Source organism: Nematostella vectensis, chromosome 11 (genome assembly GCF_932526225.1).
Source record: "Nematostella vectensis chromosome 11, jaNemVect1.1, whole genome shotgun sequence".
NCBI lineage: Eukaryota > Metazoa > Cnidaria > Anthozoa > Actiniaria > Edwardsiidae > Nematostella > Nematostella vectensis.
In genome coordinates, this window is record NC_064044.1 from 10,124,972 (window position 1) to 10,137,408 (window position 12,437).

At 42.2% G+C, this 12,437-nt stretch overlaps 2 protein-coding genes and 1 long non-coding RNA gene across 8 annotated transcripts in view; 1 reads left to right on the plus strand and 2 right to left on the minus strand.

Annotated features, from left to right (window-relative positions):
• Positions 1 to 4,081, minus strand: part of LOC5499925 — a 57,713-nt gene extending 53,632 nt beyond the window's left edge. For 2 of the 3 annotated variants that reach the window (XM_048733918.1, XM_048733916.1), the window contains exons 1-2: positions 3,892 to 4,081; positions 2,369 to 3,042 (exon numbers count right to left, since the gene is read on the minus strand). In XM_048733918.1, the coding sequence (XP_048589875.1) occupies positions 2,369 to 3,033 (665 nt within the window). In that variant the 5' untranslated portion in view covers positions 3,034 to 3,042; positions 3,892 to 4,081. The remainder of the gene's footprint in view (positions 1 to 2,368; positions 3,043 to 3,891) is intronic. The other variant, XM_048733917.1, reaches the window with a different exon arrangement.
• Positions 1 to 12,355, minus strand: part of LOC116621159 — a 41,398-nt gene extending 29,043 nt beyond the window's left edge. The window contains exons 1-8 of one of the 4 annotated variants that reach the window (XM_048733922.1): positions 12,221 to 12,355; positions 11,945 to 12,143; positions 11,445 to 11,566; positions 10,412 to 10,666; positions 9,923 to 10,345; positions 9,391 to 9,597; positions 8,868 to 9,112; positions 7,745 to 8,734 (exon numbers count right to left, since the gene is read on the minus strand). In XM_048733922.1, coding sequence (XP_048589879.1) covers positions 10,193 to 10,345; positions 10,412 to 10,666; positions 11,445 to 11,566; positions 11,945 to 12,143; positions 12,221 to 12,280 — 789 coding nt within the window. In that variant the 5' untranslated portion in view covers positions 12,281 to 12,355 and the 3' untranslated portion in view covers positions 7,745 to 8,734; positions 8,868 to 9,112; positions 9,391 to 9,597; positions 9,923 to 10,192. Of the gene's footprint in view, positions 1 to 7,744; positions 8,735 to 8,867; positions 9,113 to 9,390; positions 9,598 to 9,922; positions 10,346 to 10,411; positions 10,667 to 11,444; positions 11,567 to 11,944; positions 12,144 to 12,220 lie in introns of those variants that run through there. The other 3 variants (XM_048733925.1, XM_048733924.1, XM_048733923.1) reach the window with 3 other exon arrangements.
• LOC116621165 lies at positions 4,105 to 6,001 on the plus strand. The gene is made up of 2 exons (XR_004297352.2): positions 4,105 to 4,318; positions 4,473 to 6,001. It is a non-coding gene; the product is annotated as an uncharacterized LOC116621165 (long non-coding RNA).
• Positions 12,356 to 12,437: the final 82 nt, after the last annotated feature.

A 12,437-nucleotide genomic window follows, 5' to 3' on the forward strand; every position in this document is an offset into this window, starting at 1 on the left:
TGATTTTACAAAAAACAGACTGAAAACAGATACCTCCCCCCTATTCTGAGTTTTATACAGCCCGTCAAAGTCAAACACAGCTGCACCTAGTCAGAGGTATCCAAGCTTTCCAACAGTGCGCGGTCTTCGCGGTCCCCACTTTTAATCCCTCGTCATTGTGCTGAAGCCAGCACAAGTTGATGGTTGCTTGTACTTTTCATCAAAAATACAGCTATGAGCAAATGAGGAGAGTGTCTCAGGACATCATGAAGTCTTTGGGGCATAATTGAGTGCTTTGCTTATGTATATTTGCAAGCAAAGGTGGATTCATGATGATTTTTTCTTGTTTGGCTTTGCCTGGATGAGAAAATAATTTTCTAATGAATCACCACAGCTCTCCTAAATGCTGTCTTTTCTGAAACCAAATTGATCCCAAAATTGTTTGGACTGCTATTCTGGGTCTGTATGACCTGCAATTGATTTGTTTGGCTTCGGGGTGAAAAGACTTATAAAAAACCATCTGACTTTGGGGAGAGGAGTGTTGACTGGCCCTCCCCTCGTGAACATTTCCCTGGATCTCCCAGGATGCTTTTCAATCCGTAAAGGCATCTTCGTGGTTTTACAAGCCTTCAAGGAGTGGACATTGTGTTTTGAGGCCATGGAAATGAACCTGGAGGATCAGAATAAAGGTATCTATTTGTGTCTTGAGCTGTGTTTGCTGATCTCTCTCCCTTGTGTGGTATTTTGAGCGTTTTATTGAGAGGGGTGATTCTGCTTTTCTCTCCTTGTTCGATTTGAGATTTGTCAAAGAACCTGTGCTGTTATTTGGCTTAAGAGTAGATGCCAACACCTTGGTTGGATGCATATCTGCAAGACTATTTATCCCTTAGACTGATGCCTGAGTATCTTCATCTTGTTGTGTTTATTTTGCATTTATGAATTTTTTGGGTTGTGAGTACTTCCCAAAGCCGGTACAGGCCGGTTGAGGGGTCAATGTGTTTAGCAGATTTTGTTAAATGTTGAAAAAACTAGTTTATGTATTTCCAGATCAAAATAATCAGAAAATCTCTATGCTAAAATTGGTAGCTTTAGCAAATCAGGGCAAAAAACTTCATATATCGACAATTCTATTTTTACCACAGAATTGTAATTACACTACAAGACAAAAGGAGATTTGCACTAAAAGATCATGTGACTGTTTGGGTGGCAAACTAGCACACACTCCTAGGCTTTTAGTGGCAAAATAACAGCAACAAAAAGCAACTTACTTAGTGATTACAAATAGAGCCAGAGTAATTGTTTTTTTTTTATCTGAAATTGTCTATTTCATTTAAAGATTTTATCCTTTTTAGCATTCTCCGGCATGAAGGGCAAAGTCAGTTCTGTGTATATTTTGGCTTGCATTTGCCACCGAAGAGGTCACATAATGCACATAACTACAAAAAATGCAGTGAAATACAGTATAGAGGTATTTTTGTGGAATTATTGAAAACTACACTCGCAAAAACAGGTCAATGGTGTTAAACTGTATGTTGCAGGAAGAAAAAATAATCAGAAATTGTAAACAGAACTTACCAGTTTGTTCACACCTCTGGACACTAAGGGCCCAGGAGTTGACAAGCTTTTTACACAAGGTTGTCTTCCCAACACCTGGGTTCCCCTCAAGAAGCACCCTTTTCATACGCTTTTTTGTTTTTGACTTAAACAAGTCATTAATCTTTACATTCTCACTGATGGTAGGTTCTTTAAACAGCTTTTTCAGGGTGAACATGGGGTCTGACTCAATCCATGGCAGAGGAGTGATGTCTGTGGTACCCCCAGTTGAGTATTCCTCTATGAGGAAATCTACCCACTTCTTGATGGCTGCAATAGATAAGGTGTTTCAAGCCTGTGATCAGTATTTTCAATCATTATCTCTATCTTTATCATCCAGGTCTTTTAACAAGTGCCCCAAAGGTGTGCTGTGGGCCTGATCTTATGGTTTGTGGGTGTGTCTGGCGAGGGGGTGCCAACTTATATGGAAGAAATGAAAAAAAAGTATAAACACACAGCTGCAGTTTTTAAAAATCCTTGATTTGAATAGGTGCTTTTCTAATATTTTGCAGCATAGAAGGGGTGCTAATTGGAAGTGACACACTACAAAGAGCATTTATGGTAAGTATATTAGGTGATTTTAAATCCACAAAATATTCATAGAGTTAATGGTTCACCTTTTTCTTGCTTGACCAATTCTTCATGTTCAGCTGCTGCCTTGTCTCTTTCAGCGTCCTTTTTAATTGCCTGGATTCCTTTTTGTAAGTTCTGGAAATGCTGGCAAACATCTTGGAAACCCTTGGCAACATTCTGGTCAATACCCTGTACTTTCTCATGAACGCTCTGGACTTGCTGGCCAACATCTTTGAAACCCTTGGCAACATGCTGGCCAACATCTTGCACTGAACTTTGAACTTTGCTCACTTCCTGCAGTATGTCGACATCAGATTCTCTCCAGTCCTTTAGCAATCTTACATAGGCTGTCTCACCTGGGCGTGTTTTCAGATCATGGATATCACTTGCGCTGACACCAAGTGCAACTAATGCGGCAGAGATCTCCTTCCAGTATTTCTCAAACTGAGCGTCATCAATGGATGCATGAGTGGCATGTGCATAGAGATTGTTTCTGCAGTACTTGATTCTCGCAAGGTGTGCTTCTGGTGATGTGTCACCTGCAGCTGGAAGTGCATCCCATCCGGTTATAGGAGGAGTCAGTCCACAGATGTTTCTCAGAAGAATGAAGAGAAGGGTAACGTCAAAGTCATGTGACGTGGGTGGGTGGGAGCCATGCTTGGGGTACAGCGTGTTCCACTGGGTGTTGTTGATAACTGGCTTCCTCCCTCTTGGTGGCCTCCACAGGTTATGGAGAACTCCATGGTTTACAGGATCATTCAAGACAGTAGTCAGGTTTGAAGGAGGGTGGATGGAGTCAAACTTCTTTCGCAGTCCGGAACTCCCACCATCAACAAGCAATCGACAGAGCTTTAAAAAGTTCTCTGCATGTTTTTCAGCAGAGGACATTTCAAGGACCTACAAATAGGAAAAAGAAACTGATGGTCAATACTTGGGAAATAACAAGAGGAAAATTGTTCTTTATCGAGTAAGGTGAGCAGAATAGATATACATTTAGGCTTGAGAATTGTTCTTTGTATTAGTATGCTAATGATATCAAATCAGACTGGAAGCAAGCCTCGCGAACTCAAACTCTGGATGGATACAGAAACCAGTTTGAATTCGGATGAAAATTGATGGAAATTCAAGGAATATAGAGCTTACTTCGAAAAAACAAAAGGGAATTCGAGTAGTCCAAGCTCGAGTTAGCGGTTGTAGTATTATGCAAATGCTATAAGTTTTATGCTTGATTGATCGGCTAGATTGATCTAAACTACCGATGAAACTCATTAAAACCAGCAAAATATGACTCTTAAAAGAATCAAAGTCAGAAAAAAAAATGAAAGAGTATGACAAATCGATTGCTACTTTGTCCAAGAGCAGTTAAATGCTGTAAAGTATTACAGAGTTGCCTTAATCGAATGATTTGTTGCTCGGACATCTAGCTGAAACAGGAAATAAGTTTATAAATCAGCAAAGGATTGTTATTGTAAATAGTTTTGTCAAAGATTTTGCTGTAAACAGATTTGTAAATAGCTTTTATTTATTTTGTTTCTGTTGAGGGCCATGCGTACATTATCATTGTGATATTAAGTGAATCCCTCATTAAAAAAAGGCATCTAGAAGCTGTGTTTGCCGTTGTGGCTGGCTTGAAATGAATCAAAGGCATTGGAATGCATCAAAGCAAAGAAAACCCTCACAATCCATGATTAGGTACCTAACAAACTATCTGATATAAAAATAATTCTTCGAGATGGAGGGATTTACCTGTTAAAGTCGATTTTGCGCGTCCAACCCTCACATCTTTCTTCCTCCCCTCACATCGTCTTACGAAACTGAAAGTGCAATCTCGTGACTTCTGTACATACGGGATATCTCGTGGCTATTTTGGGTATCTTATAGGGCCCCCGCTCCAGTCTCGTACCCAGACGCCGCGCGGTGCATGACGGTCAGGATGCGGTTTCAGGGTCGGAATTCGATTGACGTCTGGCAAAACTCAGGAAATATCTTGCAAGTTTTTCAAATATCTTGCAAGCAGCGTTTTTATGACCGTTTTTTTACTTTTTTTTGCGCACAAGTCCAAGGGCCTACCTACACACACTCGTTGTAAACCATTTAGTTTTATTTTCGGTGGTTCCCTGTTCAATTAGACGATATTTTCGTTTCGTAAAACCCAAGACGGCGGACGACACTGGTGAGCTCGATACATCATTTCATGAAATGAATTTGGATGGTCTGAGTGTTCTGGCACTCATTTCAACTCATACTGCTCTGGTTGGATTGTATTTATCACAAATATACACTTTCAGATATATAATTCAAGCACATACTGTCTTTATGTTCCCTAGAAGAAGCTCAATAGCGAGGAAGTCACTATTCGCACATGACCTTACGCCGAATTCCAAACTCCAGGAAAGTATTTAGGCTATTTCTGCAGTTGTCATGTGCACATGGAATTTTACAGGCAAGAAATGCAGTATGTATAGGTCCTTCTTCGTCTGTGAAAATTCGTAACATTTTTGCTCGCCGATTTAGTCCGCCATCTTGGATCTGTAATCTGCCAGTCGTTATTTTTTTTCCGTCCTCGCGTCAGGATTCCTGTGGATGTCACGCAAATCAGATAACGACTGGGTACGAGTCTGCCCCCGCCCCCGAATGGTCTTTTATGCGAGCACTTGCGAGCACTCCGTTTTTTATGCGAGACCGAGCATTTTTTGGCGGAAAAAATTGCACAAGGATGCGAGCACGGCGGAAAAATTGCGCACAGCGGAAAAAAATGAACGAGCATGCGAGCACGGCGAAAAAAATTGCGCGGGCATTAGCCGAAAATATATATAAGACTTATTTTTTATGTCCGTCCATTCGTCTGTCTGTCTGTAATTAAGTAAACATCCGAAACACACCTATTTCATCAGACTAGTGCAATTAAAGCTGAAATCGTTGATCCAATGCGCATGCCAGCTTATCTAAGATCTATGAAATGTCATGACATTTTAGATCCGTGTATCGAGCACGGGCGTAGGCCCAGGATTGGCCGGAGGGGGGTGGGGGGGGGGGGGAGGTGCGCAGTCATAGGTATCACATGGAAAAAGCATAGTATAAGAAAATTCCTTAATAGGAAACGACCCACTTTTTGCCCGCCAAGGGGGGATTTTGTAACAATGGTCTACACTGCTGTCTACATACAGTGTTGAGTATAGACTTTTTCGTTCAAATTTGGAACAGGACCAATGATATTCGGTAACTGTTGACGGTGAGCGACTAGCCAAAAATCCCCCCACACACACACACACACAAATAAAATAAAAGAAAGAAAAAAAAAACACGCATCACAACTCAATGCCAAACTTTTTATTTCTTCAATATTAATTCTTAGCTTTTGAGATAATACAAAAAGCAAAGAAATTCTTGATATTTCTCGTTTTTTCTATCGCCACAGAGGCGGTAATTGCCAGGTCGAAATCGTGTTATTTCTTGTACGGGGCAAGACATTCAAGTCAAAATTTATGCAGTCATAATGTATATCTGCTTTTTTAGGTGCTCCATTTTGGCCCCCTCTGCCTCCGCACGTTCCACGGCGGCGTTGCCATGCCTGATAATAATCTGGAAACTGTCGCAATTAGGGCAGGTGTCCACGTGAGGCTTACGGAACGAGAGGCTAAACGTTTTGAATATTCTCCTATAAGAAGTAAAACTCACGGACCGATGTCGACCCTTCCAATGCCTTTCTTGGCTAAGAAATCCCGCCATAATTGTTAGATGACAAGTATTGCTTCTCCTTTGTAAATGCGCGAGCGTAATGGGACTGTGAACGGTCATAGCTTCTGAAATGCTCAACGACCTGGAAAAGTGAAAAAAAAAGAAACACACACAATCATCTGTCACTTAATCAATGAATCAATCAATCATTCAAACAGTGAGTGGCTTCAGTTTTTTGTAACGGACGCTCTTGATCGTTTTGACCCTACTTCCAGGCAATTGGCTGCCCGCGTCATTTCTCGCAATATATTGAATTGCTGGGCGGCGTGTGTCGGCAATCTTGTCAAAATTGTACCCAAAACCAATATTGCTAAAATAAATAATTGGCGAAACGCCTTACTAAACTCTTATATCCGTATATTCAAAATCAAAAAGGCAAAACAACGTGCGCACTCGACAGCAAACAGTTGATGGAAATGGCGCGCGCGCTTCCTAGATAGGTCTTGATGTGTTTTCTTTCGAATTTCGAATTTGCGCGCTCATTGTCTGTCTGTTTGTTGTTGTTGTTTTTATGTATTGCTTCTACTGGTGAAAAGATGCGCACATGGTTGAGGCGACATGACGGGAAAAACCTGCGTGTATGCACTTATTTGAGACATTTTTCCGTGTCATGTCGGTCGAGGCACCAAGAGATGGCGTTTCAGGCTTCCATTTTGATTTTCACAAAAACATCATGTGCCCTAAGATTAAAACTCAAGATAGCTACTACGCAAGCAAACTGGCTACTTACGCTTTTGGAATTCACAGCGGAGCCACTGGAATAACAACTACTTACATTTGGCCTGAAAGCGTCGCTCCAAAGAATCCTGATAGTCTTCTGAGTTGTATATATTATCACTTAACACGAGTAGAACAAGACAATATGGGATGGAACATTTTCTGGGCGGACAACGCTCGTTCCCAGAACAAGAACTATACTGTCGCGCTATTCCTAGAGCATCTAGTGGAATGTGGCTTCAGACGACGAATTGACTAATTTTATTGTTGCCGGACACTCATATGGCGCGGTCGATCGTGACGCCGGCAGGTGCGAAAAGCTTATACGCAGAGAAGAGGTCCTTGAATGCCCAGCTGATTACGTCGAACTGGTAAACGAAAGCTCTTTTCGCCCCAAAACACACTGGATCGAGTTAGATCAGTTGAACTTCAAGAATTACTTTGTGTGGCTAAGGGAGAGATATGTGGATAGCCAGAAAGATAAATACCGAGCTTCGTACCGTTTTAGTGATATAATGCATTTGAATTATGGAATAGGTGAGCGCGCAGATCCTGCTAGAGACAATGTTATCAAAACTTACAGACACCCAGGAGTTGTTTGGATGAGAAAAACGCTAGACCCGTTTGAAGAGCCCATCGAGGTATCCTTTACAAAATGAGAACTACATCAAGATATGAACATAAACAATGTACCGAGATTTCACGAGGGTCAGTTGCCGCTCTCTGACAAAAAGCACCATGATTTAGATTTTGTAAGTTCTTGACCCCACGAGGGAAAATGTATTTTAGAAACGTGTTACAATCAAATCAATAAATGACTAAATTTATGTCTCAGGATGGGAGATTTTATTTAAAACAATCATGCTCGTCTTTTTTGCGTACGGTCATTACAACGCTGCTGGGGGCCTGCACGCAAGGGGAGTACGCAGTGCGCCTGTAACCTGCCTTGGCCGACAGGGCTAGTGTCCATGCTGTAGGTCAGCGAACGTGACACAGCAACAACAAACCAATCATGCTCGTCTTTTTTGCGTACGGTCATTACACGCTGCTAGTGGCCTGCACGCCAGGGGAGTACGCAGTGCGTCTGTAACCTGCCTTGGCCGACAGAGCTATGGTCTGGGAAAGGGCCCACATTTAAGCAGTAGACAGTTTAATGATAATTTTAATGATATATTAGATGTGTGATTGGCAAGATTTTTTATGAGGATTGTCCGGTCCCCCATTCTTGCAGAAACAGCAAGAATGCATTAAACAGTCATTATATTAATTAACAATGCATCTTTATAACAGCGATACTGAACATGTTCGAATGTACGTTTGAATTGATGCTGATATAAAGCATGACAATGTAATGTACGACTGTGGGTTTCATCCCTTCCTCGTTATAGAGCAAACATGACTGGTCTATGTATGAGCTACGGTGATTGATCGTTTCCATTTCTCAAGCATCACTTTTGATGTTTGTGCGTAAGCATGTCTGCTCTATAGGGACTTGTTGTAGCCGGTTTTAAATGGTTGTATTTTTAGGATTAAGTACCTAGAAATACTCGTTGCACCACCTCTTGAGACTGAACTATTGATATTTTACATTTTTTTTTTCTTTTTATAATCTTACTTACAGAAACTTGGACTTGGTGCCCGGGGATTCGGTGTACTACCTTTACGATCGAGGACCCTAGAGGCGAGACTGTCTATTCTACGTACCTGCCTCTGCGACGGTGGAAACGGTTCATTTCTTTCTGCAGCCTCGCTTTTCGACACCTGATTGGATGAACGAACACTTCATCACGTGCGAAGGCCCCCTTCTCACCTGTTACAGCAATCTGAAAGCTGTTTAGCACATCTCCGTCACAATAGTAAGATTGTGTCGGGTAGGCGTATCCAGTTCTTAGCGCTCGTGAAGCTAGTTCGAATCTCCGAAGCATTGGTTGCACGGGTGAAGGCGTTCCGCGCTCGACAATTCCTCTCTAGTCGACCAATAACCTACCGTACGTGTCAGTTCCAAAACAGTCTACAATAATGGCTGCCTCACGTTCTGGTATATCCTCCCTCAATTCAGAAAACCTCTTCCCTCTGTCCAATATCTCTGCTGGCTATCAGGACCAAGGCTGTCATCTCCGGGCTTGGGACTTTCCTAAAAAGGGGTACAATCAAAGCTTCCTAACTTGATGCCACAGATTCTCAATTAATATCTAAATTAACTCATGATCTTGCCGTAAAAGGTGCACGACAAACAAAAGTCGATATGGTAACCCAACTAGCCGTACCGGAGTATCACATCCTATCAAGCGAAGGCGAAACTCTGCTCCCGCAGTATCAGGTCTGTTATGGTCACGACCAAAGACGTGTTGGAAGGGTTTCCATAGCTGCCTCGCTACATCTTCGTCCGCTATTTGTTGATCTTCCTCAAAGAACCCAAGAACACGGTACACACCAACTTCTGGAATACCATCACCGTCACCGCATCTTGCGCTAGGAAACGTCATCATGATCCGAAGATATTGTCGATGACCTGTAACGACACTACATTTCAATTTAGATTTTTTTTAATTTCCTTACTTGCTTGCTATTGTGGTCGCCGACATACAATAAGTATAAATTTTAATTTCATCATATCGATTTGCCTGTCTAACAGAGAACACTGTCAGTAAACTAAGCATGGTTGATAAGAAGGTTGTTAAGAGGGCAAGGGGGGGGGACAACATGGTCAAGTTGCGTGACGTCATCGATGATGAGGCACTATCGTCATCAGATGATGGGCCGTTTTATGAAAAAAAATTGTAAATGTACCTTCTATTTGAGGGTCAGTTATGTTGGCTGGAAATTCATCCTGTCGCAAGCAGCACACATCAAGATACTCTCCCAAGAACGGCAGGCACACACAGGCAACACTCCAATTCATTTTCACTCTAACCAGCACAGGGTAGCGGCACACTGCCCAAAATACCCTCATGATTTCATAAGCTGTACTTACGGCAAGCTCAGGGATCTGCTTCCCTATTTGGGGTTATAAATACAAATAATTTGCATAATATTAGACTTGCTTTAAATTCTACATGAGTTAACAGTAGCGAATCAAGGGGGAGGGTTTAGGGAGTTGGAACCCCCCCCCCACCTTTGGGCTGCCAGAAAGCCATATGTAACAAAAAAAAAGAATAACTTACTCCCCGCTTTGCCACTGAACCAACCCCCCCCCCCCCCCCTTTATCGAAAAGCTAGATCCAGCCCTGTATAATATTACTGGCTAACACCGGAGGAAGCGAGTGACGCGGTGAGCCTGGATTCACATATCTACCATGATCAATGGAATACTGGAACGTACCTTCTCCACAATGATCTTGGATAGCGGAATAGGCATTTTGGTTCCTTCGTGGTCAAGGTGTCAATTTGACGTGCTATTTCCAGGTGCTGAACTAAGCCATACGCTTCATCATGTCTACGGATACCAGTTACAATTTGTGACACTCGTGTTGCCATTACCTCTGTACTTCCCTCAGCTGTATGGAATATAACTTCTGGTGCCCAAGTCAACTGCTGCAAATGTGTACGGAAAGACAACGATAAGATATAATTAATAAAACAATCATGTGTGTTACCTATAATGATTTTTCGAAGAGCGACAGGAATTCGCGAATAACAGAAGACTGGCTGTCACGATATCCTTCTGTGCCTCGGTTTGGGATACGGCTTCAGCTGTGTCATCATGTTCTACCCCTGAATCCACTGACATACTCTCTTGCGACTCCTGAAAAAAAAGTGTACACTTAGAACACTACCGATGTAGGTGCCTATCTAGTATGCTCTTACATACTTGGGCATCATCGAACTGGCGGCTCGAATGCGCCGCTTCATCTGAGCCCTGCTCTGCAAGCCGTTGCTTCAGTAGTGGTAAGAGGAACACAGATTCGATCTTTCTCTCCGTTGCATTGCAGATCCTTTTGTAGGAACCCTCTCCAAACGATTGCGTACACATCAACAGCCCACCCCTTCCATAGTTGCTAAGGAACTGGAAGCAATTTTCAAGGTATAGCTGGATGGCTGCTCTGTTTCTAAAGTACCCTGCGACCTGTTAAAAAAGAACAGTTAAAAAGTGCCATTAGTACTCCAAATACGACCCTCTTTACTGTCCACCCAAAATGTACGACAGCAGGTACGAACCTATTTCAATAAGAGTTGTTTTGGACGAGAGCTTGGGGAGGGGAGGAGGGATTATAGGGACAAAATTATAAACGATGGCTCTAACTCCCCCACCCCCTCCCCCTCCCTTTTTGAAATCCTGGCTACACCAATGTTATCTTTTGCTTGTTTAATGTTCGACTCAAGCAACAAATTCCATTGTATTAAACAACACAGCAGATACTTTATGTACGTTAAAGTGTGTGTGTGGGGGGGGTCATTATAGAACATGTGACAGTTGAAAGAAACAATCCAGGAAATGTCCATATCAATCAATCTTGTTTTAAAAACCATTGATTTCCTAGCTGGCTCGGTCAACTCCTTGTTAGGACATTACATACCATATTTTGAAGTCCACTCCAGTCAAGGTTTGGCTTTTTTGCCTTCCTAGAGTTTTGTGCATCGAAAATTTCCACGTAAATAGACCCAGGCGTTAGCGTTTTTAGAATATCACAGACTTCCCGCGCGCTCGCCCCAGGCTCATTTAGACAATTTAGAAAAACGACTCTCCAAGGTATGAACCGCACCCCTCTGGAATTTCCACCCCTGCGGGAAAAAAGGTGAATCCCGGCTCCCGTTTTACACCATCAGGACCCCCAATTCAGTTTCTACACGGTGCCGGGCTTGACTATGTGGTTGACTTTACATTAAACATTTGTAATACTTACCTGGAGCCAGAAAGCAATGGAACATTTCTTTGCCTTTTGGTAAGCAAACTCCATAGCAGTTGATATGGTGATGGGTCCGATAGCTCTTCCTCCCAACTCGAATTTGCGGACCACATAACTGACTTCAAAGTAGACATAGTGATTTGTAGACGACTTCAATGTCGGGATGAGTGCAAGATGTGTAGAGAAAGACGACATTTTGGTTAAATCTATGTCATTTTGGTTCAGAATCAAAAAGTCAAAACTGTCGCGATCTCGTACCAGAACAATGAATACAATACACAAAAACTGGAAATCGACTCTGCCAAATTTTCGTCTTTAATAAGACTTCTTCAGGGCAGACTGAAGAAGGTGAATCGTTACAAGCTTATTTACATCAGAATAGTGGCGCGAGACGCAAAAACATTACAACTGACAAAAACGCGCATTTTCTAGAATAGCGCGCGCTATTCTAGAAAATGCGCGTTTTTGTCAATCATTTTCGTTCAGAATACACATACCTGCGAGTATTTTGTCATTTCCGTCTTTCATCCAAGCCAAAGACACGATAGTTTGCTTTTTGTCCCTAGGGACAAACAATTCGTTTACCGCAGCTTTATAGGATGCGACATCGAGGTGGCTATTTTGCGCTTCTTCATCGCTGAGAAGTTTTCGAAGTTCTTCCCTCTCAACATTTACTAACGGGAACTCGTCGTGTACCTGCAAAAAAAGGTAGTCGCAGTTTTTAACATGGCCAAAATTCATGACAAAATCGATCTTCTGAATTCACAACGTACAGTGACCGTTAAAGGGCAGTAATCGGCGCCATTGACTATGTTTGCGATCGTGTTCACCATGCTATTTATCCATTTCTAACGATTTTGATACTAGCTATTCTTGTAATCAACATAAAACTGAGTCGAAGATTCAGCCAAGCGCTTGACGACGCCCAGACGTCCACCCTAGTACATGCATTCCATATTTGGGCAAAGAGAACAATACCTCATCAATAAT